Source organism: Cnephaeus nilssonii (genome assembly GCF_951640355.1).
Source record: "Cnephaeus nilssonii genome assembly, chromosome: 3".
In the NCBI taxonomy this organism is placed as follows: Eukaryota; Metazoa; Chordata; class Mammalia; order Chiroptera; family Vespertilionidae; genus Cnephaeus; species Cnephaeus nilssonii.
The window spans coordinates 5,496,579-5,524,570 of NC_137074.1; the positions used below are offsets into that span (position 1 = coordinate 5,496,579).

Here is a 27,992-nt window from a genome sequence, read left to right on the forward strand (position 1 = left end):
CTCTTTCCCGTCTGGTAGTCACCATACTGTTGTCTGTGAATTTTTTTTCTTTTGCCTAATCCCTTCATCTTTTCCACCCAGTCCCACATCCTCCTCCTGTCAGCTGTCAGTCTGCTCTCTATCTATGAGTCTGTTTCTATTTTGTTTGCTAATTTATTTTGTTCATCTAGATTTAGTCTTTTTCATCTTCACAGCAGATTCAGCTCATTTCTGGGGATACTGTTTTGTGAATTTCCATGTCATCATTTTTTTGCTGAGTTCTCACTGAGAGCCAGATTTGGCTGAAATTCCGGCGAGAGCTCCCCACGGTGGAATTTTGGATGAGGATTTTGAATTCGCACATGACAAAAATATAAATGCAGCGTAATGCGACTTCAGAGCTGGAAGCAGTGCCCTCAGGGGACCCGCCTCCCGCCCCTCCGTCCCTGTGGTATTACAGCTAGGAAGTGTGATGCAGTGAAAAGTCTAGCAGGTCTCCTCAGAAATGAGGCAATTTAAAAACAAGCAACAGTCCTGCAACCATCCGCTCCGTCCGCCTCTACAATGAACCTCTCTGAGTGTTGGTGGCTCAGGCAGAGTTGGGGTCTGAGAGCCTGTGATTGGGCAGCAGGGACAGGACCTGGGACATTTTATGGGGCTCAGTGGAAAACAGAAATGTGGGGCTTCATGTGAAACATGAAGAGTTTCATGACAATACTGACAGAACATTCAATCAAGCTCAGGGACTAAGCCAGAGGCCCCATACGACTGCACAGGTCGCCTGGCCTTGAGGTGGCCTTTCTTCTCCTGCACACCTGGGTAAGGGTGGGGCTGCCTGATGGCTTTTTAGTGGGAAAAAAGACAGATAGATGGATGGATGGATGAATGGATGGATAGATGGATGGGTGGATGGATGGATGGATGGATGGATGGATAGATGGATGGATAGATGGATGGGTGGATGGATGGATGGATGGATGGATGGATGGATGGATGATGGATATATGGATAGATGGGTGAATGAATGGATGGATAGATGGATGGATGGATAAATGGATGGATAGATGGATGGGTGGATGGATAGATGGATGGGTGGATGGATAGATGGATGGGTGGATGGATAGATGGATGGATAGATGGATGGATAGATGGATGGATAGATGGATGGATGGGTGGGTGGATGGGTGGATGGATAGATGGATAGATAGATAGATATAAAGATAGAGATCTCACCTAGCAGATGCTTGAACAAGAAGCCAGGTGATGCTGGCTGACCCTGCAGGCCTATTGTGAGGATGGAGTAACAAAATTGATTAAGAACCCCTGGAAAGTATATATATTTTAAAGATCACATAAATGCTAAACTGTAATCCCATGTGGAAACTGCCCAATTCCGATCCCAATCATCTTCACAGAGCATTGGTTTTCACTCAGAGGAATGCTTTGGTGGCCTGTCTTGTCCTGTGACCTCTGTCCTCACCTTCTGTCCTGAGTATGCCTGGCGGGGGACACAGAGGGCCGATGTCTGAGGCTTGTCCCATTAAAGAGACATTTCTGTGCTGGGGAAGTAAAGGGCTCTTATCGTAGGAAGAGCGGGGTCAATGCATGCAGATAGGAAGCCCCTCAGTGGCGTGAGCGTCGCCCCGCCCCTGGAAGGCAACCTTTAACCAAAGGGCAGCGGGGTTTATTCTCCAGCAAATGATATTGTTCTGGATTCTGGAGAGATTTAAAAATAAGATATGGAGCAAATACCCACTATGAAGGAGACACAGCCGTGGGATTGAGTTGGTAGGTGGTGCTGGTGATGATGGTGGTGGGATGTGATTTGTGCATTTCGGTCTTCAGGGCGAGGTAGCTAGAATTCTCACCTCCCCAGGGAGCAGCTGATCACATGGTCTATGCAGCTTTTATCCCGACTTCTAATCTGTGTCTCCACAGCTGATTTAGGACAAAGCATGCCCCTTTCTTCTAAGAGCGCACCACCTCAGGCTTCTGCCGAGTCCCGAAGCGATTTGCGTTTTAGTTGAGTGGGGCATAAAGCTGTCTGCCTCTTCATTACCAAAAAAGAAAGTGTGCAGCTCCAAAGCTCAGAGCGCCGTCCCGGAGGGAGAGGCCCTGGGCGCACAGCCTGCCAAGCTCACGTCTGCTCTTCCTCATGGGCCGAGCTGTAGCTGTCGTGGGAGGAGGGTGCGGACAAGAGGCCCTGGAGCCGGTTACACGTGTGGAACACAGACCAGGACGTGCAGGCAGAGGGATCCGGGAGCCAGAGCTGTCTGCGTGGTCCTGGGGCCATGACCTCACAGGTGTGCGTGGTCTTGGGGCCATGACCTCACAGGTGCGTGACCCACATCTGCAGGTTTGGTGTCAGAGTGGACATGGAAACCCGACAATCTTGTGAAGTGTGTTCACCCCATCTCTTTCCTGCTATGGTCCATGCATTGCCATGCACAGAATTTGGCATGATGTCATGGATTTGCACAATGAGGAGGGTTGGGAAGCATGATCCTGCCCCCCCTCCTCGTGCCACCAGATGGACTGAAGCATAAAGTGTCTGCCGTTGGTGGCAGAGGGAGCTGTCAAAGTCGGGGTTCCCACCTCCCCAGCCAGTGGCAAGTGTGCAGTCTGCCCTGATCCAAACTGCACCCCCTCCACGTAGCAGCCCTGGGTCCTTGGGGGTGTCACCAAGCCTCTCTGTGTCTCAAGCTCTGTCTCTATCAAACTGGCACACTTGTCACATCCACCTCCCCGGGTCGAGATGTCAGGCTGTTCGCGCTCGCAGAGACAGAGCCTGGTGTTTGGTGCAGAGACAAGGAAATGTCTCTGCAAAACCCGGAAGCGTCACCGCTCACTCGGCCCTAAATGGGGCTTCTCTGGCTTTGCGGTGGGTGGTTGTGTCCTTTCTCCTCCTGCTCACCACTTTGCTGCCCTGGCAAGGGAGTTGCGTTCAGTAGATCACGGTGGGCTCGCCCATGTGGCGCCGCGTGGCCATGGCGAGTGACCACCCCACGCCCAGGATGGCTGGCTGTGGCGCGGCCGGCAGGGCCTGTCCCCCGGCCACGGGGTGTATCCATGCTGTGCTCTTTGGCCACCCTTGGCCTTCATTCGATTACACCCAGCGCTGCGCTTTCCAGCCCCACTGGGGAAGGAACGGAGGGGGGGGTGGGGGGGTGGGGAGGAGGGGGGCGGGATGCTGGTGTTACTGTGAAAGCAAAGCTGTGTCCTTCTCTGTGGCCAGTGTCCTTAATCTGGGAAACCACGTGCGGATTTTCTGATCTCACGTCAGCTTCTCTGAAATCGAAAAGTTCCCCCCCCAAATCCCATGATTCCAGCGGGACGGGCAGGGTCGGTGTTTTCTCGATGATACAGTATGGGTTTCATCCAGTCTGGAAAACTGGCCACCCCCTCCCTCCCCATCATGTGAGGCACATTTGTCCTTAAATGAGGTCCTTACTCGGCACGTCTCGGGTTCTGCCTTTACATTTATCTGTCACTGACAGGTCTCTGGCTCCTTTTTGCCCTTGGCATTTGGCTGGTCAGCCATAACCTCTCGGGATGGAGAGAGAAGGCAAACCTCTCCCGTCCTTCCCTGCCCTGCCCGAATCTGGCACTTCCGTGTGCGCAGGGAGGAGGGATGGACAGTGGGTATCTGTCTTTGTCTCAGAGCTGATTGTCTTTCGTTCAGTCATAGCAGCCGTTCTACAAAGCACCTGGCCTTTCCCCCAGCAGCCTGTGTTCCGAGGGTAATCCAGGGAAGGGCACGAAAGGAAGTGCGCTGGACGGAGAAGCGTTTCTTTGGAGAATCTGCCGACTGAGTAAGACGCACACACACTGTACCAGGCCGCTACGTTCTCCCAGCTCCCTTCCGCGTCCCCGCTTTGGCAATCATTCCACCCTCCTCCTGCGTCTTCTCTTTCTGGAAAAAACACAAGCCGCGGTTGGTACCAAACACATGAAGTACATCCATGCCAGGATCAGAGGCCCCGGACACCTCAACTGAAATCAATAACTTAATAACAAACAGGTAGCGGCTGCTCCCCTTATGAACAAAGTGATGACACATACGAATATTCTCCCTTGGGAGTCTCCTAATAGCCATGTAAGGTGCACATTTAATTTAATTTAATTTAATTTAATTTAATTTAATTTAATTTCATCTATCACGGAGGAGAAACTGAGCAGGTACAGAAGGAAAGGCGTGAGCAGTGGAATCACTGTTTACTGTCATTTGGCCACGGGTCTGGGTTCCTCCTGTCTTCAGACTGCTGAGCCCAACATGCCTTCGTCACCCCGACTCACTGCAAGGGAGCACGATGGAGAAGAAGGGTGGGCCTCTTTCCAAGCCCCTCTCAGCATTACTCTGCAGTCAGGTTCCTTTTAGGGGCCAGATCCATGCCACGGGACTGGTTTTTATCTCATTTAATTCTCACAACCCGATGAGGTAGGTGTACTGATATTCCCACTTTGTAGAAGCAGAAATTGAGGCTCAGAGAAGTCAAGTGACCAGCACAGGGTCACACAGCTGCTAAGTCACAGAGCTGGGACAGCCTGGACTGTCGGATTCCAGGACGCTCTTTCTTTTCTTTTTTTGCGTCAGGTTTATGGAGGTGTAATTTATATATGGTAAACGTTACCATTTTTAGTTGCATAGTTGATGAGTTTAGACACATTTACAGTCTCACAATGGGGAAATAGATTGTTGTGTCACCCCAAAAAGCTCTTTTGTGTCTCTTTAGAGCCAGCCCTTCCCTCCACCCTTAGCCCCAGAACCTGCATTCTTCGCCATCACACCCTAAAGTGCAGTGAACCCAACCCCCGAGGCGAGGTGTTCACACCGTCATGAGGGCAGCATGCTCCCACAGGCCTGCAAATCAATGAAATCACATCGCAACAACTCCCGGACCGTGCCCAGAGCGGCGGCAGCAGCCCGTAGGAACATGACGGAGGTGGCGGCATCTCCTGACCTTGTCCCTGTGAGTCACTCGTCGTCTCAAACAGCAGGGACGGCATCCGGGGAGCAGGGGGAGCCTCAGCTTCTCACAGTGGCCTCCGCGCTGGTCTTGATGTGGGATCCTGCCCGGCTCCCTGAACTGACACTCGCCTTCACCGCCGGCTCCGGGTCTGGGGACAGGACTGTGGCGAGGTTTTGCTGGCCACACAGCCTCCAGGGTGATCCAGGGCCCAGGGGTCCCTTCGGCCGTGCTCTGCTCCGCACCCCGACGACTGTCACCCAGGGTGAACTCTGACTGGCTGAGCTAGATGTAGTATTTTGGTTTCCTCCTTGCACGTCTATTTCCAAAATTTTCATAATGACCAGAGCCTCCTTTCATAACTAGGAAACAGTGTGATTTAAGAAGAATATTGGCCCAAAGAAAAATTTAAAGGTAGAAAATACTCATTTAAAAAATAAGGCTGTAAGGTATAAATTAAAAGACAAGAAACAAAATCCCTAAACAGGAAGGGCCTTGCCATGAACGGTCTCCCAAAACGACAGCCAAGCTGCTTATCTCTGTTCCCCCAAAGGTCAGGATGCAACGCGGGGCAGAGCGGAGTGTTGTGGGCGGGGGATGGAGGTCCAGCCTCCGGGGCTTACAGAGGCGGGAGTCGGAGCCGAGGAGGGCTTAGGAGGATCAGACAGGATGATGCTCCTTGCATGGAAGAGCCCCATCATTTTTTTTTAAATGAACATTAAAAAAAATATATATATATATATCCCAGCCAGCATGACTTGGTGGTTGAGTGTGGACCTATGGACCATGAGGTCACGGTTCGATTCCTTGTCAAGGGCACATGCTCTGGTTGTGGCCTTGATCCCTACTGGGAGGCGTGCAGGAGGCCGCTGACCCATGATTCTCTCTCATCATTGATGTTTCTCTCTCCCTCTCCCTCTTCCTTCCTCTCTGAAATGAATTAAAAAAAATTCTATGTAAAAGAGAAAATGCAACTATGGTTCTCTCCTGACATTTGTGTCTACACCTTCAGGGATTAAATTAGTGCCTTTTTGAATGCTCAGTTTCGGAATGCTACCAGGAGAGTTATAGACAATTTAAAAATCTCTGAGGCAAGAAGTCAAATCTGTGCTGTCCTCGTCATGAAATGTTGGCATGAACGTCTCCTCTGCTTTTCAGAAAACGTCAGGGGCCCCGATTTGGGAGCGGCCTTTAATGACGTGGCTTTAATGTTCCCAAGAAACCACTGGCTTAATGACCAGTGGCCCCACGCGGTCATCGGCGACCCACGGGCCGCCCAGCCGTCTGTGCGTTTCACTGTGCGTTCGCCGTGGCTTCACTCCCCCGTTCACTGAAAGGCTGATATTAATTCTAAGAGACCCAGGAGCCTTTGTCCATAAAACATGAACTATAAAGCCGTAGAGACACACCTCTTGCTTCTTGATGAACACGGCGGTGGAAAGAAAGCAGAGAAAACGCGTGGGAGGATGCGCTGAGGTCGGTGGGGCCGTATCCATCGGACGCCTCTCCTGGGCTGGGGGTCGGTTTTTCAAAGGGTTTGCAATGTGGGAACCAGCTGCCACAGCTTCCTGTTCTGCCTCCTATTGATGAGCCCACCGAGGGCCCGCTGGTCACCGGGCTGCCATCCCAGGGGCGTTAGCATTGCGGACGTCAGGGTGCGCAGCATGGAAGGCAGGCAGCGCTGCGGAGGAAAATTACTTGAGGAAAAATGCATCACCAGGAGCGAGATGGCACTGAGTGGCACTTGCTAACAAGAGCGTAAGCCACCGAGGGGACGAGACGGCGTTTTCTTTTTTTCTTTGCCAAGTCTCTGCAACTGCTTAGTAGACAGAGCCCAAGGGAGGCCAGATGTTGAAGACAGAGGGCAAAACGCTAAAAAGCGCCTTCAAACAAGCACTCTCCCTTCTCTCTCTCTCTTTTAAATTGATCTGAGAGAGAGAGGAAGGGAGAGCGAGAGAGAAAGAGAGAGACATTGATTGGTTGCCTCCCATATGCACCCAACCGGGGACCAAATCTACAACCTGAGTATGTGCCCTGGTTGGGAATTGAAACCACGACCCTTCGGTGTATGGGATGTCACTCCAACCAACTGAGCCACACTGGCCAGGCCCTTCCTTCTCTTGATACACAGATGCCATCAACTTGATGTCACCAAATGATGTCACCAAATAATGCCTCTTGTGGAAAACAGTGTCTCGGATGGACAGGTGGGGAGTGCACACTTCCTGGGTGCCAGGCTCCTGCATGTGGCTGGTAGGAGCCAGAAGTTAGGGAGGGAAGGGAGATTGGGTGAGGGATTTCCCCCGCGATGCACAGCTGGTGGGGACCTATCACTCATACTCCTTCTCAGCAGGTGGGGAGCCCTTTTGACCTGCATTGGGGTCCCTCAGCCATGCCCCTGATCTTAGCCATCTTGGGTCTAGCTCTTACCCGCAGTGTTGAGATGGTTGGTTTAGTCTCTGCCTGTCCCTCCAGCTTGTGAGCCAATCGGTCAGAGAATGTGTCCCTCTCCTGGGGACCTCAGGGCCCAGCACAGTGCCTGGCTCCTTGGAGCAAAAGTAAAGAGTTAGTCCAGGAGTAGGTCACCTCCCCACCCGCACCCCAACCCCTGGTTGAGTCTGGGCCTCTGACACTGAGCCGTGACTTCACTGCCTGATGGTTCTGCAGGTTGGTGTAAAACCTAATTTTGCCAATCTGCTTTTGAAAAGAACCTTTTCTTTCTTAGCCTGGGAGAGACCCAAGTCCTCTCACTGGGGACGTTTCCTTGTGTTGCCCCCGTGAGAGGCTGAACCAGGACTGGGAGGGGCCTGTCCCTCCTCCCCTGACGGCTCAAGGGCTGAGCCAGAGGCTGCCAGGGTCCCTTTTCTCTTTGTCCCCCATGGACCTGGCTCCGTGGGACTTGTGTCTTTTGTCCAGCATGGCCAGAGCAAGTGCATAGACAGAGTTCTTCCAATATTTGGTGGCAAAATGAGCTAGTCTCTCGGGGAGATGGGGAAGGAAGGGTGGAGAGTGGTGGCCCCTGGAGGTGACCTGGGGTCCTTACTGCTTCAGAAGGCAATTTGCTCCCTGACCCTAAGGGGCTTTGAAGTGGACTTTCTAGTCAAGTCAGATCTCTCCAAATTTAATGTCAAGCCCAGTTCCTGAGTAAACACAGATTTATACACTTAAATGTTGTAGGTTTGATAGATTCAGAAAATGTACTTGGACTGTTTCTACCTCACGTGTAACCTGCTGGAATTCATTTCATGTTCATTCTCTTCAACTTCCTGAAATAAAAAATAAATATCATTTAATTGGGAACTTGTGTCTCATCCCAAAGATGAAATCATACACAGCGGCATGATCTGAAAGATGAATACCGCAGCATTCCGGAAATCATGTAATCAAAAGTCTCCGGATGACAGTACCAGTTCATAACCTGCAATCACGGCCCACGAGAAAGCTGCGGACGAAAGGTTCCAAAGGCTGTCTTAGGACAATTCCTGAGCCTCCACATCACCCCACTTCTCCAATCTCTTACCTACCTGTGACCAGAGCCTGGGAGCTGAGCAGCAGCCTGAGGCCAAAGGAAATATCCACCAGTACAGATGGCCCTTGTCTTATGTAAAATGTCGATATTTGCTTATCATGACTTTTTTTTTTTAATCCTCACCCGAGGATATTTTCCATTGATTTTAGAGAGAGTGGAAGAGAGAAGGAAAGAGAGAAACATCGATGTGAGAGAAATACATCAAGTGGTTGCCCTCCTGCACCAGTCCCGACCAGGGCCTGAGCCAGGGAAGAACCTGCAACAGAGATACGTGCCCTTGACCGGAATTGAACCCGGGACCCTTCTGTCCATAGGCTGATGCTCTATTCTCTGAGCCAAATGGGCTAGGGTGCTTATCTTGCCTTTTTGCAGTACTTTTGATTTTTCTAAAACATTGAGATAAATTATTATCATTTCTAGCTTATTGAGGTGTAATTGACAAAATTGTAACACACGTAAGGAGGGCGCCATGAGGATCTGATGTATGTCTACCCCGTGAAAGATTCCATCTCCGAGTTAATGACCATGTCCATCACCTGGCATATGTACCTTTTTCTGTGTGAGAACCTGAGTTCCGCTGTCCTGCCACCTTTCAATTATACAGCAGTGCTATCAACTGTAGCCATCATGTTCGACTTAGATCTTCAGACCTTATTCATCTTAGACCTTTCACCCATCCCTCTGTGTGTCCCTCACCCTAGCCCCCTAGCCCCTGGCAACCACCGGTCTACTCTCAGTTTCTATGAGTTATTTTTCCATATTCCACATGTAAATGATCCTGTGTGGTATTTGTCTTGATTAATGAGTTTGTTGGTGCCTCTTATTCAGGGCTGAGCAAGAGTAGGTTTATAGTTGTTCAGATGGAAAAAGACACACAGGTTATGATTATTACAATAGTTTTTACTTATTTATTTGTTTCTCTGAGACATGGTCTTACTGATGTGAGACCAGCCCCCGGATGCCGCATGGGAGTCTCAGACGTGCCTCCATAGCCACTCCAAGCTCAAGGTTGGGGAGAAATGGATCCGAAGTCAGTAATTTACCGAAGGCTGGCGTGGCCCGTTCCTCGGGTGGAGTATCTTATGTAAGGGATTGTCCCTGATTTTGCAACTTGGTTGAAAAGAGTCACCCAGTCAAATCATGTGCTGAGTCACACACCTCTCACTAGACCGATCCGTGCGGACCCTGTGGGTGGCCTGCTCAGCGTGGGCTCCCCGGGCTCAGGCAGGTGTGAAGGGACAGCTGCCACCTCCTGCCCACTCTGCGCTGTGGGCCTCCACCCCTCACCTCCTGCCTCGGGGCTTCCTGCTTGTTCCCGCAGATGCCGAGTTTGAGACGCTGCCCAGGGTAGCAGCATTGGGAACTGATGCTGTGGCACATGTCTGGGACCAGGAGAGGCAGGGGCAGGTGATGATAACTCACTCGCCTTCCTCCCACTGGGGTCGGTCCTCAGGCACAGATCACCCTGCCCGGAGGGCACAAGATCAGCGTGGCATGCACCTGGCAGTGCCATCTGGATGAGGAACCCTCCATCGCCTCTCTCTTCCCCCTTCCCACCTTCCTCCTTCCTTCCTGGCGCCCCCTCTCCCGTGTGTAGCACCAGCGGCATCTGTCTCAGGCTCTGCTTTCTGGAAAGCGAAAGGAAGACATAATCTTTGTTATTTCCTGTAGCCCTTGCTGCAATGGACTGTCAGGCAAAAAGACTCCCCAAATGACACCTTTTAATACCATTCCCACCTTTTTATAGACCCTTGGCACCTACTAGATTATTAGGAGGAGCGATCAGATACGCACTCTCTGGTTAGGCTCCTTTAACTGGGGGTTTATGAAATCCTGAAAGCCTATCTGGTTATTAGTTAGCATCACCGGGGAAGGATGTGGGGTGGGAGCTGCTGGGCGGGGGTCTGAGAGATGTCCTCTCCGCTGTGGTTCGGCCTCGGTCCCTCAGGCTTCCTCGCTGTCACTCAGCAGATCCATAGCCTGGGTTGGAGACGAGGGCGACTGCAAGGCTGTGACTTTAACTTCTCGTGTCACGTCCTTAGATGGGCATTTACCATTTCCTAGTGGTGAAGTGGGGACAATATAAAAAGAGGAAAATGCTTGGAGGAAAATGTCTGTGTTCTAACGAGCCAAGGAGTTTTCTTTCTTTCTTTAAAAAAAAAATTTTTTTTTTATTGATTTCAGAGAGGAAGGGAGAGGAAGGGAGAGGAAGAGAGAGGGAGCGAGAGATAGAAACATCAATGATGAGAAAGAATCACTGATAGGCTGCCTCCTGCACAACCCACAATGGAGGATCGAGCCCACAACCTGGGCATGTTCAATTCCCTGACCTGGAATTGAACCGTGACCTCCTGGTTCATAGGTCGATGCTCAACCACTGAGCCATACCGGCTATGCCAGAGGAGTTTTCTTATTTGTGATCCTGAGGGTAAACTGCGTGGCATTCACTTCCTCACACAGGACCTTTGTCCCTTAAAGAGTCCCTGGGAATGGGGACAGGGACGCTGTCTTGAGATGTTGGAAGAGGGAGTGCCAGTGTGACCCAGGAGGATGGGCACAGGGCTGGCTTGAGCAGTGGGGACTCTGGTTTCAGACAGCTGAAGAAGGCAGGGACTGCTATTCTTCTAGACCCTTCGGCGAGCACGGAAGAAGTGCTGGGTCTGGGGTGGGACAAGGTGTCGCAGAGGGTCCCAGGTAGGATTGCTTTATGAACGTGAAGTCGTTGGTGTCGGGGCAGGGCTGGAGTTGACCAGGAGAGGACCTGAATGAGAATATCTGTGTCAAGTGCCACCACAAGGGGCAGACGACAAGAAACGTGGTAAGATTCTTCTGGAAGCAGAATTATGAGGAGACTCCTGCCTCTGGTTCTGCTGTGTTGAAATTGGGGCTGATTTTTCACCTTCACCTGCCCCCCAACCACGGCTGTTCTCAGAGGCATGGCAATGGGCTCTCTAGAACAGGCTGAAACATGGAGGCAGATCTGCTGATGAAAAGGTGTTGAATGCCACATGCAGCAAGCTCTTCTACACGTGTGCCTGGTTCTCTAGGTCATTTGGACAGTATGTGCCACGCACTCGCTTTAACCTGGTGATGGCGACCGCATGTTTGGTCAGAGAGAAGCTCCCCGCCTTCTGCATGCCCTAACATACTACGTTGGATTGGTGTGTAACCTGGATGATGGTGGTGGTGGTGGTGGTCAGGATATCACTGGATCACTTCTGAAGTTCCTAGAAAAGAGCCCGGCATCTAGAATCTCACACTGGGGTTTGCCCCGAAGACAGCCCATCATACCTCTCATGCCATCTCATTTATTAGTCCAGTTAGAATAGTGATATTCTTGAGGTGTGGCTACTTCTGTTCAGCAGGCAACACAGGTTCTCAGGGCGCTGAGCCAATGATTGGTGCTAATGGATGAAGGAGGAGGGATCTTCTCTCATTTGGCCATGAGAGTGAGTGGGAGAACAGGCAGCCTCAGGGCACTGACTTCTCTCACCTCATGAAAAAGAACCTTTCCCTACTAGACATTTGGGGAATGACCATCCATCCATCCATCCATCCATCCATCCATCCATCCATTTCAGCATAGCCTAGCTATGGGTTCCTATGTTATTTAAACTTTAATAAAAGATCTCACAGTCATTCTACAATTGATCCCTGTTCTGTTGGGTTGACTCTGCTTCTTTCTATAAGTCAGATGCCTCAAACTCTCTGGGTGCTAATGAAGTCAAATTGACCTTCACAGGGGATGCCCCCTGTCCTGTTACTTCCCCCTGCTGAGGGAGGCCCTCAGGGGGACACTGGAGATGCTCAGGCTCAGGTTTAAAGGGAGGACTTTGGAGCCAGCATCTCTGGGTCGGAGTTATGTCTCTGCCATTTCCCAGCTGCATGACCTTGATCAAATCCTCTCTGTGCCTTTAGGATGCAATCTGTAAAGTGAGGCTGATGTGGACAAGGATGGTGTGTACTTTGTCAGGGATGTTGTCAGAATTATAAGAGTCCATGATGCCCGGGAGCCTTGGAGGGTGCCTGGCCATGGCATGTGTGAGCTGTGGCCAGCCCAACACCAGCCTGACTTACACTCTCCTCATTTACTGGGAAATTTCAGCTGCCTCGCCTGGTGATAAATAATCATGGGTGATGACCACTGAGAGCTCAGTAACAGAAAAGCTCTTGGACAATTACCTCACTGCTCTCAGCCTTGTCTTAAAGATGTCCTGAAGTCTTAAAGAATTCTGAAAAAAGGTGCTTTCAATGACTAGTTCTTTTTGTCAGGATCATTTTCTGATCCGAGACACCATCTCCCTATGACATGTATCAGCTGCATTTTGCCTCCATCAGACGAGACCTGACACAAAACCCTGTCTTAGGAATCCTGGAAAAAGGACTCCTTTTTGTCCCCCGTGTGCACATCATTTGGTTTCTAAAAGGTGATCTTTTATGAAATGAAGTATTCATGACATTTTAAAGGTGTCAATGTTTAAGGTAGTTAAAGACAGTGGGGTTGAGTGTGCGCCTGTTTTGCATTTGTAAGCCATTTAATTTGACTTTATTCAGCTCTAGAACACTATCCTTTTATTTCGTGGAATTTGATTTGTTTTAATGAGACATCTATGCATAATGCGAGGACGGGGAGGGTCTGAACACCCACACGGCTGCTGGGCCTCCACAATGGTGATGAGATTTCCATCCAGTGCAGTGAACTTACCGCCTCCTCTGTGTGTGAAAGGGGAGCCATCAGAATAAACCCAGGCAAGAAGAAAGGGGCATTTTTACTTGCAAATCTATCTTTCAGAAATGTGTGATTTGGTTTAAATGAAGAGGCTGAACATTACAGGTTTAGATAATGATGCCACGATATGGGGACCTCAGTGGAGTGTGTTGAAGAACAAATGATGTTTGGCTAAGACCTGCAACCTTCTCCCTCCATAGGAACATGGGAGAGGCCCAGCATTCTGAACATGTAAGGTGTTCTAAAACATGAAGAAGGGACCCACATGTATGTAAACTTTCCAACTTGTCACCTTTCCTTCCACTTCCGGCCAGAGAGAAGTGGTTTTTCCCTCTCAGAATGAGACAGGGCACCCCCTGACCTGGGTGGGCATTTGCACTTCACATTGACTGGTATGGGGTGTGCATATGCATGTGGTAGACGTGGTAATAAACAGGAGACTTGAGGTTGCCTCTCTTGGGTTGTCATCTACAAAGGCAATATGCATACACAGGATGGTTAACTTCATTAACACGAGTGTTTATTATTCACCCTATTTATTTACACTAATCAGAACCCCAAAGCAACATTTTCTCACTCAAGGTTGACTAAGGACCCAGGAATTTCTCATGACAACACGGAATACTAATGGAAACTGATTAACTGATTATTATTTTCTTGATATTATTTTTAGGCTGAAGTCTTGGACCAAAATATAAATTTTGAGGGCACCTTTATCCCTTAGCAGGAGTCACCCATATGGTTTTCTCCTTGCCCCGTGCTCTGCCTCTCTTTCCAAGGTCCCATGCAGATAGTTATGTAACAGTGACAATTCCTGCACCACATTGAACCGCTGGGCTAGGAAGTCCAGTCTCCAGTCTTGACTGCAACCTTAGACAAGTCAGTCTCCCTACCTGGCTTCATTTTTTTTTTTTCACCTAAAAGTTTGAGACTTTACATCTCTTCAATCCTTTTCAACTTAAAGCATATTTTCTGATAATTACCAGAAAATTTGATTGACAAAATATTTCTCTCTACAGGGCTTACAATTCTGACCATCATGTTATTTAAAAAGCAGTAGCTAAATAAGCTTTGAGGAAGCATGCTTATGTGTTTACATGTGTATTTCACTCAGCTCCCTGACCTCATACCCAGACCATCTTGCTCAAAGATGCAAATCCAACCATGAAATATTCATACTTCTGGTCAACCTGGTAAAATAAAAATGTACTGGGTGGGGGGAAGGCATAAACAATGACAGAAAAATAACTCAACAATAAGTGAACATGTGACTATCAACCTGATATATTAGTTGACCAAAATTTATTTAAATAAGAGATTGAACACTGTGGTTGGAATGATGAAGGTGACATCTCTGATCTTCTCACAGTTGGCACAAACATTTGGCTGTTTCCCTCATATTTTCAATGAGGTTATGCTCCGTCAACACCAGTCTCTCATCTACTGTCCCTTGATATGAACAAGGGAGGCAGCCTGTGCCACTTCAGTAGATCCTTTCCTGGTCTCAGGAGCACCTTGCTTTAACCACCTGAGCCAAAGTAATATAAGACTTGATATAATGAAAGAGATACTTGAAACGATAAGAGAGACAACATAATTCTGAATATATTTGATAACGATTTCTTTTCTTTTCTTTATACCTTTAGAGACAAGGTGCTGGCGCAACCAATGGAAAAGACAAGACGTCTGGCGAAAACGGTAAGACGACACGAGTAGTCCCACTACCTACTGTTTTCCCACCTGCAGCCCTGGGCACGCGGCAGGTATGGATCCTGCCCTCCACAGAAATCAGCTCACTCTGTATGTCTGTGCTTCGGTGTAGAGTGGATTTTAGCAATTCTCAGTAGCACCACGGTCTGGTTTTACAAAGGAAGCCGAGCTAGCTAAATGCAGTGGTAAGAACAGTTCCCTCCCCAATGGAGGACTCCCATTTTGGGCAACAGGATAATTACAATGCAAATATAGTTCTCTGCTTTCTTCATTAGGGCTGGTGAGAACCATCCCAGTTGTTGTGAGGATAAAATAAGATCAAATGAGTTAAGTGCTTTGAAAACTGTGAAGTGCTTGACTCCTTAAAGGGCGTTTTCAAATCTGCACAGCGCTGGCCCCAGGGGAGGGGCGGGAGCTGTGCGTGTCCCTGCAGTCGTTCATAGAAACTAAAAGTGTGTAGTGGAGACCGGATTATTTGTGTCCTGGGAGTCCAGCCTCCACGTGGGCCTTACATTGTAGAAATGATCATATTTTATGGATGGGGAACTAAGGCTTGGCAGGGAGGAGCTGGGATGTGACCAGGAATGGGAAGAACATGGCCTTTGAAGGCAAAAGTCAATAACAACCCCGCAAAGATTGGGGTCAAGACGTCTGGAAGTGAACTAAAGACATTTTTCCAAAAATCTAAGTTGCTTAATTTCTTATTCTTCAATTCATAATACGAGAAGATCATCTTGGAATTTCTGAGTCAACCTAATAATACATTCCATCGAAAATCAGATTACTTTATCCTGTTATCACAGGTACCTAGAGAGCTCTTTTATCTTAATGTATATTTTCTACTAATACAAATGAAGCTGCCTACCTGTGTTGAAGGAGCAGGCACCCAGGAGAATAGAACTATGAAGCACGGAGCATTAAAATGTTATGAGATTTGGATAGCAGTCAGATGATCGTAAGTAGTCAATTAGTCCCAGACTTCATTAGTCATCGACAAGGCAGAGTGTTCTTATTTCAAATATTACACATGTAGTTTAGGTCTCCACTTAACACTTAAAGCATGAGGGCGATGGTGCGCCTTATGAGCGCCCTGGAGATTGCAATTTGGGTCGCAGAAGACACAAGTCAGAGCCATTACAACTCCAGAGGGATCTCCTGGGCTCTGCTGGCATTTTGTTATATTAAATATTATCTCAAGAGGGCCATTGGCTGGGAATCTAGACTCTTGTTTTTGTTGCCATGGTATTTATTGATGTGAAATATGACGTTTACCCACCCCGTTCCCAGAATGCCTTTTCACTTCCCAACCTCTGAATACATGACCCAGCAAGCTCAGATGTTCTTCAAATCCTTTGTGGCTTGGAGACAGGTTTTTCAGAAATACAGGGTGTCCCCCCAAAATGCATACACACTTTGAATAATTATTCATTCCAACGGGTTCACTCTGTAAAGAAAGAAACATCCGTTGAGCTAGCAGCTGTTAAGTGTGTATACATTTTTGGGGGGGGACACCCTATATAGGGTTATTATTATTTTTTAATTAAAAAGTGAATTCATTAGGATCTTGGTGGCTCAGAGATTTTCATTCCCCTATGAACAAAGCACCTTCATTATCTGATTAGGCCGAGAATTTCATTTTTTTCTTGACATAATGCCCTACTTGAGCGAAACAATCGTTCCTAGCTCCGGTTGCAACTCCTCTCCTGCGGTGAATCCTTAGGTAGAGACGCAACCTTTTGACTCTCGATTCTGCATCGCCCACTTTCAGCTTGGAGACGGTCAAAAGATTTTTTTCGCACCACAGCAATTTTGCTGGGTATCTTGATCCGTATCTTGAAACTTGGGCACCCAGAGAGACTCGAAGAGTTAAATTTTTTATTGACACAGAGAAGTAGAAAAACACGGGAGGGAAGTGGCTGCTGGGAGGATTCCAATCCCCGGGAAAGATTTATGAATAATAAGCCTCTGACGGGCTTGGAGGCTTACCCCAGCGAAATTGGATTTCTAAATCGGGAATGGATTTCTCCTGACTTGGTGAGCGGCGATACATTTGTTTCCAAAAGGCTCTGTCTTTGGAGGTGAAAGGCAGAGCTGTGCCTGATTTTAGTAAAAGAATCCCCTCCGATCCCGCTGCCGGCAAATGCCCAGAGGCAGTTATTATTCTGAGCTAACGGTGGGGCCAAGGGCAGTGGCATTGTATTGAATTAGGTGCGCCCATGTTTTTGGGACACAGATTTTGGCTTGAGAAATTTCTAGTAGGTGTGGGGAGCTGCTCGGAGCACATAGATTTAGTTTGCTTTGATATAATGACATGATGGCTAACAATGAATAACCTGAAATGTTGTTTTGAATAAAACCCAAACCAAAGCAGTTTGTCTCAGATTTAGATTTGAGGATACACACACACACACACACACACACACACACACACACACACTATAAATGTATTTTTCTGCTGTCAAGTAGGTGGAGAGATTGATTGAGCAGGGCCTGATTCATAGACAGATAGATACATTATTATTAATCTGAGCATCGTTTTTCCAATAAGAAATAAAACTCAATATTCCCCAAGCACTGTACACACACCCTCCTTGGCTCCAGATCAGCCAGTAGAAGCTAAAAATCTCCCCTTTGGCGTCCTTGGTGCCTGATGGACTGACCTATCAGTACCAATGACCCAACGTGGGCAGATGCTGCCTGGGGTCCATTTGCTCTCTCACTGCTCCGTGGTTTGGGGAAGGGCGTGGGTGAGGTTGCATGTGGGAGGTGAGAGACCAGCTTGGCGCAAGGAGGAACCCGCGGTGGTGGTGACTGAGCGCTCACTGCCGGGCCCGAGAGAGAAGGTCACTTCTGGCAGGACTGGGCCTGGCTGTCCTACTTCTGAGCCCGGAAGGTGGGGTCGGACGGCAAGGGGAGGAAATGCAATTTCTAAAGAGGCTACAGCGGGCTCGTGCCCTGCATCTTTCTAAAGCGGCGACGTGACTTGGTCCTGCTGCAGAGAGGGACGGTGACAGACAGGAGCCCACCGCCTGCAACAGAGAGTCTCGGCTTTTCTAGGCTGCGTGTGTGGCGTCGGGGAGCAGGGGTTTGTGAAGCTCTAGTCCGCACGGCGACCTAAGGTGCCAGTTCTGTGCGAGTCGCAGTGGGAGTTCAGGCGGGAGCTCCCTGTCCTGAGCTAAGCCTCTTGGAAAAGGGAAAAGGCAACTGGGAATGTCGGGAGGCAGCATGTACCAGACACGTGCAGTTTAAAATCTTCACGGACTGGCCTGGCTGGCGTAGCTCAGTGGTTGAATCAGGAGGTCATTGTCCGATCCCTGGTCGGTGCATATGCCCAGCTTGTGGGCTTGATTCCCAGTGTGGGGCGTGCAGGTGTCTGATCCATGATTCTCTCGCATCTTTGATGTTTCTGTCTCTCTCTCCCTCTTTCTTCTTCTCTGAAATCAGTAAACATATATTTAAAAGATAAATAAAATCTTCACAACTGCGTCTGGCTGTGAGAATGGCCTCTCTGAAGGATGGATCTTTAAGGTAGGCCGCGATTCCCAGGCCGGGAGCGCTGCATCTTTCCCCGCTGCTGTAATACAGCCCCGAGGGCCGCCTGCCTGACGTGTCAGAACCCTGCGTGCTGCCGTGAGCGCCGCAGACCCACGGTGCTTTCGAGGCGAAAAGTCAAAGGACTCTGGTCTCCATCTGGGTCTCGTGGCCCTTTTTCCTCTTCCCCCCTTCCTCCTCCTCCCTCCCCCCCCCCCCCCTGTATTTGAAGCAACCAGAAAAAAAGTAAAAACAGCAGTGGATGAAACATATTATAGTGGGCTATGTCCTTTGGGCCGCTGGCTGGGAACACTAAGGATGTACACCGAGTGGCCAGATTATGATGATCTCTGAACGCATAATAATCTGGCCACTCAGTGTATATCCTATATAACAAAAGGCTAACATGCAAATTGTCCCCTCGACCAGGAGTTCGACCAGCAGGCAGGCAGGGTCTCCATGCACAGGGCCTATATATATACTGAGTGGCCAGATTATTATGCGTTCAGAGATCATAATAATCTGGCCACTCAGTGTATATTCTAGGAGGAAGACTCGAATACACAGGTGGCTCTGGTATCGACCCAGATGGGGAAAGAATGAGATAGCAATTTCTCATTAAAGCCAGACCTTCACGCATCAGGGTCTCCACGCCAACCCAGTCAGTGGGAATCCTGTCCGGGGAGGAGTGTGTGTGGAGGTTATTTCGGGAGTGGGCGCTCACAGGGAATGGATTGCCTTCAGTATCAGCTAGGACAGCGGGTTCCTTTCCCGCCTTTAGTTGAGCGTCATGATAACCTCCATGTGCAGGCACTACCTGGGTAGATGCGGTGCTTCTCACCCTCCGAACACGCGTGAAACCTTGTCAGTGGGAGTGGAGACTTGTGCCTGCGCCCCGTTACCATTCTCTGCACCCGCACACAGTGCGTACGTGAAAATGCTCTTACACAACCTTCTGGTTCCACTGCAGACTTGGAGCGTGGGTAGGGAGGCCCTGCCAGGCAGCATTTCCTCAGGAAGCCAGGTGATTTTCCAAGGTCGCCCCCGCCAGAGGAGGAGAGCTTTGGCTCTCTGGCCTTTGGGCCAATCACACCGGCCTGCCTTCACTTACCCTCTCCGCTGAGCACCCTCTGCCCCAGGGGTCTTGGTTGTAAACCGGCAGCTAGGCTGGCTGTGGTCGGAGCCCCTGGAACGGAACTGGTAACAGGCTTACATCTTGGCCAAGCTGAAAATGTAGTCTCAACAGCACCATTATCTCCGAAACCTAGTTAACCCATTGCGGACCAGTAGTTTCATTGCTAGCTTTACCCAGTGGCCAGGCAAGTCTCTATTGAACGAGTACAAAAAACGTTTTACATAAATGTTAAAGGCACGCTTTAAAATTAAACACCCATTGCATTTTGAAGTTATTTATTACATGTTCTTACAAGCTAATATCTTTTTAAAGTACGATACTTTGTAAAACACTGGGTAATGTGGAGCGAGAATTCTCGTGATCCGTCCGCAATGTGTTAACTCACCTTTGGCAAGGACATGTGACCTCAGAGGAATTTTTTTTTTAAATCCTCACCCAATGATATTTTGTCATTGATTTTTTTTTTTTTGAGACAGGTGAAGGGAGGGGGAGAGACACAGAGAGAAACATCGATGTGAGAGAGACATATCATTTGGTTGCCTCCTGCACATGCCCCAGGCTGGGGCCAGGGATCAAGCCTGCAACCGAAGTATGTGCCTTTGACCAAAATTGAACCCACAACCCTTCAGTCTGAGGGCCGGTGCTCTAACCACTGAACAACAGGCTAGGGCAGCCATGTTAATTTTTAAAACCAAAACATTCAAGCCATATGTTAATTTCTGGGCTTATCCATATATTTTCCCCTTCCTTCCTTCTTTCTTTTTGAGATTAAACATTGGATAAATTTAGACTAACTGAAGATAGAATTTTGTTCCATATCATACGGAGAAGGCCCTTCTGCTTTAGTGCAAAACTAAAATGATACATTATGTTAAAAATTGTCATTTAAGATCTTTTAAGCTATGAAGCAGATAGACCAAGAAAACGACAACCCTACCCTTAGGAGTCCTGCCCAAACCAGGAAATTGGAGTGTTTCATTTTCTTCTTATCAATTACTAGTATGGAAATATTATTTTCAAGGGCGTGGCAACATTTTACTTTTTGTAAGTAGGTAAAACACTCATAATTTTGTTTACAGAGTTAGTTTGCACAGCAAGCAGCTTTTCAGAAGAGGGAACCGGCTTGAATTTCAGCCGGCCTGCGTGATAAGAGGGTGTAAAGATGTGGGTTTCCTATCAGTGGGTTCCTCTGTGGTCACCCCACTGGGGAAGGCCCGGGGAAGCGCTAATGCTTCTTGGGAAGGGATGTTCCTGCACACAGTGGGCCTCTTTGTCTCCAGAAACTCCCCTTCCTCCTCGGGCTGCACCTGCTCTCCCATCCGAGTCCCGCAGGGAACACGGAGCCGAGGTGTCCCTTGGGAACGGCTCTGGGGCATCCTTGCAGCCATCACAGGACTTGCTTCAGATCAGGGGGCAGAAGTCTCCCCGTGTCTCACCAAAAAGCTCTGGGCCAGGATTCTAGAACAGAGTGCAAGGGTGGGGGAGCGGACGGAGAGATGGGGGCAGCCTGCTATGAGCTCGCTTAAGTTCCACCCAACACTGTTGACCCCTTTGTTTGTGCCAGCGTTCGTGGTCAGGAACACGGGGGGCGTGGCCCACCCGTGCTAACGATTCCTGAAGATCAAGAGCGGCTGTTCCCTCCAAGTGCGGTTTTTATTTCCTCCTGAGTGGGCCTCTCCTTGGTTTCAGGAAGGGGCCAGTTTTCATCACCGTGAGCAAGCTGATCGGCCCTGAATCCTCTCTAAAATTTTTTTGTTAAATGATCGTTGACATGCGATGTTATATTAGTTTCAGGTATACAGTGACTTGACATTTACATACCTCACCATGTGATCACCACTCGGTCCAGCAACCGTCCGTGGCTGTGCAGTCATCACGATGCTATGGCCTGCATCCCTGCGCTGCCCACCACCTCCCTGTGACGGCGGGTCTTCTGGTCCTGCACGCAGACCTGGCCTAGCAGCCGGGGCACCACTGCGGCCCTGCTCCAGGGGCAGGCGCCTCCCAGCTCACTCTTCCAGGGAGTCAGGAAGCAAATAAATGCCTGGGGTCACCACACGTCAGATTGTCTGGAGACGGGAGCAATTGCACTCAGCCATGCATGCGCTCAGAAAGACCAGCCCCTAACAACCCCCTCAGGGCCCCTCCTTCCCTTTCTGCCCCCTAGCAGGAGCCTTTGCTGAGCAGTCATTAGGTGGAGCATGAGTCATGCGTGAGGACGGCTGTGATGGGTGCCACATACAAACTTCTTTTTTCAAAACTACACTTACTTCCCAAAGCACTATTTTCCCTCCAGCACATCCTATCTCGGTTTAAGCACAACAGGTAATTGGAAGCTTTTTGGTGTGAAAATTAATTTGAATCTAATTTTCCAAATAAGGGGCATAAAGCTGCCCTGCTCTTTCTGGTTTTCTGTACTTTTTAATGGACGTGGTGGATATTCCCGATTGCTTTGTGTATTGGTTGCAATTTTGTGGGGTTTCTGGTTTGGGGTCATACTTTGTAGGGGATTAAAAGCGGCTACAAAGTCTTGGGCCCTTGGGGGGCCGTTCTGAGTCCCCTCGCCCAGGGCCGTGGGGGCATGCTGTGTGTGACCCCGGAGACCGCTTAGCACAATGCAGAGGGAGGCACGCGGCTTTCTGGGTCCAGAGCTGAAGAACTTGGCAGCTTCCCCGTTTTCTCCCCGGGATACGTGCAGAGAGAAGCCCGTTCCCTGGAAGCCATCATGGTTGTAGGAAGCCCGAGCTGGCCACCTGGAGCAGCCCAACCAGCCAGCGGCCGTGCTGGCTCCCCCGGCCCGGCTGGCAGGCAGGTGGGAGCAGGTCCTGCAGGTGACCCCAGCCCCAGGGCCATCTGGCTGCAACTGCTCGGGGGACCCCAGCAGAGTGCCCAGCGGAGCCTGCCAGCCTACAGACCGGGGGAGAGAATGCTCACTTCCTGTGTTTAGGCTGCTAAGTGTTGGGCCATTCGTTCCAGGGCCATAGTGACCCGGATCATACAGAAATCTCTCATCTTTGTACCGTAGGCGGGTCCCCTCCTCTCATGCCACTTCAAGTACACCCGCAATTGTTTTTCTCTCCTTTTGCTGATTAGAATATAATCTCTTCAGGATATAGACCTTGAGGCCCTTAATAACCAGAAAAGTGATGTTGCAAAAACACTATGGACTCTAGCTTTGTTTTGCTCATTCATTCAATTAAGAAATATTTGCCGAGCACCTAAGGGAGCTGGTGATGGGATATTTTCAAAGGAAGATGCTGGCAGAGTGGAGTCCGAAGACCTCAGTGGCGAATGTATCTGCCATGGTCCTGGGAGGAGACGGAGGGCCCGGGCCATCTGAGTGCTTTGAGGCTGGTTAACCACCAAAGGGACCATTTGCAAAGGTGTGTGCAGGGCTTAGGGAAACTCACAAAGACAGCAGCACCCCACACTCGCAATGGCAGGGCCTGCAGGGAGGCACCAGACCCCAGAGAAGGTGCTGTGTGGAGGCATGGCCTGCGAGGGCTGCCTCTGGGGAAGGACAGATCTGAGCTTCGGGTAACTGTGCAGACTTTCAGGGTTGCTAGATTTAGCAAATAAGAACACGGCATGCCCAGTTAAATTTCTGTGTTGGATAAACAAAACCACGTTTTTTCTTAATAGTATACATTTGTCCCATGGAATATTTGGAGCATCCCGATACTGAACATTGTTTTTGTTTTTGTTTTGTTTTAAAATCTGAAATCCGTATTTAACTGGAAAGTCTGTATTTTATCTGGCAGCTCTCGCAAAAAAGGAGGCCAGGGAATAAATGCCCAGATCTCTCTCTCTCTCTCTCTCTCTCTCTCTCTCTCTCAGTCTGTCTTCTGATTGCCTCTAGTGCCACCCATGGGACAAATGCAAGCAAAGCCACAGCTCGAGGCCCAGGAAGAGGGGCAGAGGGCAGACAGCAGCTCAGGGGGCGGGGGAGGGGATAGGGGGGGCAGAGCTGAATATCGCCCTGGTTCTCACCAGCGCCTATCTCACCCCAGGCCCTGGGTCCAGGTCACCCCGAGCCCCTCTCAGGCTTCCCTAATTAAAAAACGTCGCCTCTTATAAGTGATTGCAGCTTTACAAAGACAAAGCAGGAACAATTTTTGTGCACGAATTCCAGATTGGTTTTAGAAAAGTAACAAAGCAGAAGAGCAGTCGCCCATCAATCTCCTCCTCTTGTTTTAACTGTGTAGGGTCATGGGTCGGCTTCATATTCTTAAGGAGAGGAGAACTGTCAGAGCTCGTCTGGAAGATGGCATGTCTGACATTCTCAGTGCAATTAGGCTGTCCCGGGGAAGGTTAACGTGTGCTCCAGGCAGTCAGCGAGCCCCTCCCAGCCCCCTGCAGGTGTCATTCAGGAAGGAAAGGGGGATGGCCAAAGACAGGGGTGGGGGTGCTTAATAGGAATACAGGCAGGGTGGGCAGTGAGGGTGGATACGAGCTGTGCACAGGCTGGGGACCAAGCCGACTGGGAAATGGATGGGGGTGGGGGGTGCAGAGCAGGCACAGTTCCCCCTGAAAGAGAGGTTTATCAGAGCAGCAGGGAGGTAGCCGCTGCTCCCAGCCCCCAGAGACCAAACAGGGGTGCGGTGTGGTCATGCGCCCTGCAGTGAGCTGCAGCAGGAAGCCACGCCCAGCCGCCCTGGCTACTGGGAAGGTGGGTGACTCCAGGCATTTTGGGGAGGCCTGGAATCGTGGTTGCCTGGCCGGGGCTCTGGTGTTGCTCTGGGATGGATGGATGCAGCTCTGAGCTGTCTCCAGCCCGCGGTCCAGATACGAGATGTAGGAGATGGTTCCGTGGGCCTTCACTGTCCTGGAGATGTTGCCTGTGGAAGTGGGGTTCCTGTAGTGTCTCCAGGAAAAGCATTTCCAGGGACAAGAGAGGATGCGGTCTGGTGGCAAGATTTATTGGTGATGCAAAATAAAAGATGCCCCTCCGATGGCCCATCTCCGTCTGTCTCGCCGTGGAAATAGGGGCAGAAATCGAGGCAGTGCCCAGAGAGCCTGGGCCGGAGGAGAGCTTAGTCCCAGGCCAGTACCTGGGACTGTGCTGTGGCACCAGGCTCCCTCTGAAGCCCGCGTTTGGAGTTCGCCAGGCCACTTGGCTATGGGGAGAGAACAGGCGAGCACTGGGGCCAGAGCAGGCCACGGAGGGAGCGACAGTGCTGTCTCCAGGGATCATAACCAGGAGCCTTTTCCAGATAACCAGTCAGCTTTCCAAACATCAGCAGGCTGCACTGGGGTCCGCCCCCGAGCCAACCCTCTTTTTCCAGGTTAGATTGACAGCACGCCCCCTGCACCATTTTGACTTTACTGAGCATGTCCTTACCTCCCCCTGCCGCCCCTCCCGTACATACAATTGGTTTGGAGGGGGGAAGGGAGGGGTGTTAATCCCCTTGGAGGGACGATGCTGCGATCCCCTGGGGTGTGCAGCCATCGCTTCCTGGGGAAGCAAACAGGCTCCGTGTCCCATCCCCTCTGCTTCCTTCCCCTCATTAATACTCGCTAACTGTGGTAACAGAGAGGCCCCAGGACCAGATCTGCTGTCCCCAGGGCCCTCTGGGAGTCCCCAGCTTCACAACCTGAGTTATACTTCAGACTTGTGCCCGGCCAGTGTGGCTCAGTGGTTGGGCGTTGACCCAGGCCCCAGGAGGTCTCAGTTCGAACCCTGGTCAGGGCACAAGCGGGGTTGCCGGCTTGATCCCCAGCAGGGGGCTTGCAGGAGGCAGCCGGTCTATGTTGATGTCCATGTTTCTATCTCCCTCTCCCTTCCTCTCTAAAATCAATAAAAAAACACCCATATTTAAAAAAAAAGTGTTTTAAAAACAAAACAGCAACAAAACTTCAGACTTGCGACTGTGACATCAGCTGCTTAAACCTGTGAGCAATGACCGTCTCTTTCTTCTAATTCAGTACAAACCAGAAGCCAAATCTTCACCCCTCCCCCTCCCCAGCCACGGAGATGGTTCTCTTGGGTCCCCCAGGGAGGGTCTATGCCCTAAAAAAGTGAGGGCGTGACCCCTTTAATATAAACCACACTTTGAACATTCAGGAGGGGAGAAGGAGAATGAGTATTGTGGGATTACTGGGTTTAGAACGTAGCTATTTATAAACTCTGTTTTTCCCAGCATTAATGTGAAGTATTTATTATTCCTTTTTTTTTTAATAGAAATTGCCCCTTGTCGTGAGTGAGAAGGCTAATTACTTGCATGTTACTAGATTTAATGTAATAAGACATTAAACATTATATCCCCCTTGAAGGTGACCCACCTCCTCCCAATACACGAACCATCCCCCCTCTGGGAGTCCCTGGGTTCTGGCCACAGTGGTCCCGTTCCAGCTGCTGCGCCCCTTTCCTGTTGGGCTCTGGACTGAGTGACCACTGAGCAGCTGAAACGCAGTGATCCCACAGACGAAGGTGCGGGGGGGGGGGGGGGAGGGGGCGGGGACACACCCACAGGGCCCCTTCACGTGTTGGCGAGAGCACGCCTTCAGTAATTTACCATCATGCGCCATGGAGCCTGCTGCTGCCTTTGTGCTCGGCAAGTGGCTTCTTCAGTATTCCTAAAGCACCTCTCTCTCTCCCCCATTCCGCCCGCCCAGACCCCGAAGGTAATTGGAAATTGAACAGTGCTTCGCGTTCATTTAGAAAGCAGTCTCTTCCGTGTCAGACAGCGCTTTCCCGTGGGAGACGCTGACATTCCCACGTCAGCCTCCTCCTGTGGCAGGAGCGCGGGGCCCGAGTGCACCAGGACCTTTGCACGGCAGAACCCGTGTCCCGCACACAGCATCACCGACTCTGCTAATCATAAAGGCCCTGCCTCTGACCTTGCTTAGACTCCAGGGTTCCGGGTTCTAAGGCAAAGGCCGTGTGACTGGACATGCACTCACCAAAATCCATGCCCCACAGTCCACGGGAAGGCGTTTCCACCCTGTGCTTCCACACACCGGCCGTCGTCAGAACCGGCCCAGGAAGATGCTGGTGTAGATGACATCCCCTTTCTGGCCAGGAAAGTGCTCGAAATGGTCCTCCCAGGTAGTCGTACTCAGTAAGAGTTTCCTAGGAATTTCAGGAGAAAATAGAGAGATGTTTAGTGTCAGACTTTTGCTGGGTTTAACCAGGGATCAGCTGGCAGCGTGCCGCCTCCTCTCCAGCCGCCCCCCCCCCCCCCCCCGCCCCCCGGCGTGTTAGTGGGTTGCTCTTAGTGGGTTTATTTTTAGGCCGTTCCCCTGGTTTCAGGGCCTCTGAGCTGCTGGGCCGGTCAGGCAGGGAACCACGTCTGGTTCTGTTTGCTGTGAAGGTGGGGGGGACAGAGGGGGAGTCCCCAGAGTCCCCAGTCCCTGCGGTCCTGTGGTTTGGCCATTTGCCGGTGGTTAACCGTGGGGTGAGTCATCCCATCTCTTTGGGCCCCAGTTCCTCATTGTGGGATGATGCCGTCTTTAGGCTCTCGTCTGATCGACACGTTAGGATTCTGTGGCTGTCTGTGGCCCGGGACACGATGAGACATTGGACTTCTTTCGAGTTTATTTTCTGACAATATCGAGGGCATGGGGGCTGCGCCCAAAGGAGAAATGGAACGCTGTTTCCTGGTGGAGGCAGTGGGGGGGAAGAGGCACCTGGATAGAATCTGAACAGGCCCGTTTCCAGCTGTGAACATGTGATAACAAACAACGTATTTCAACAAAATGAGGAAAGATGGGAGAACTCGGTCTTTTCTCTGGACAAACTGCATTTCCGTGGCATGCATTCAGTTTTGCAATGAGGCCGCCCAGCTAGTGACAGCCCTCCCAGCAAGGACAGGTGTCGCCGTGGGTCCACTCAGCGCAAGAACACCCACGAGGTGGGTGGGCTCCCAGCTGTCAAACCTCCCCCCCCCCCCCCCCGCCCCGCCATACCTCTGAGGTTAAAGTTACAGCCTTTTCACTTGTGGGCCTGGACAATGCCAGCTGGTGCCACACGTTGCTGGTGCTGTGCATGATATTGCCAGCCTGTACCCTCCCCAGCCCCACGGCAATGGCATAGTGAGTTACGGCTACTTCTTGAAATGTCTCCCTTGCATTTTCTATAAATCCAGCCCATCGACACCTTAAAGTAAGGCGATGCACGGGGGAGTTGAACTATAATTTTGAAATCATGAGCCAGATTGGTCCGTGCAAAGCTAGAATTGGGCCCTAGAAAGACATGGTGAGCTTCCTGCAGATAAGATGTTCCGCCGTGTCCTGTTCACACGCCTTAAAGTTGAACAAAACCCTCAAATCCTGCCAATGACGTAGGTGGGCTGGAAGGTGCCTGTTAGGCCGCCCTGGCCATTCACAGCTGGCAAAATCCAACCCCTGCCGTATAGCTCTTCGGTTCAGCTGAAAACAACTTTAGCGAAAGGTCAGATGCGACTGCTCTGG

The 27,992-nt window shown here is 50.3% G+C and overlaps 1 protein-coding gene across 1 annotated transcript in view; it reads left to right on the forward strand.

The window, feature by feature from the left end:
* The window catches only part of PCP4 (Purkinje cell protein 4), a 51,698-nt gene that overhangs the window by 12,935 nt on the left and 10,771 nt on the right, over positions 1 to 27,992 (forward strand). The window contains exon 2 of the mRNA XM_079762377.1: positions 14,851 to 14,902. Coding sequence (XP_079618503.1) covers positions 14,851 to 14,902 — 52 coding nt within the window. The remainder of the gene's footprint in view (positions 1 to 14,850; positions 14,903 to 27,992) is intronic.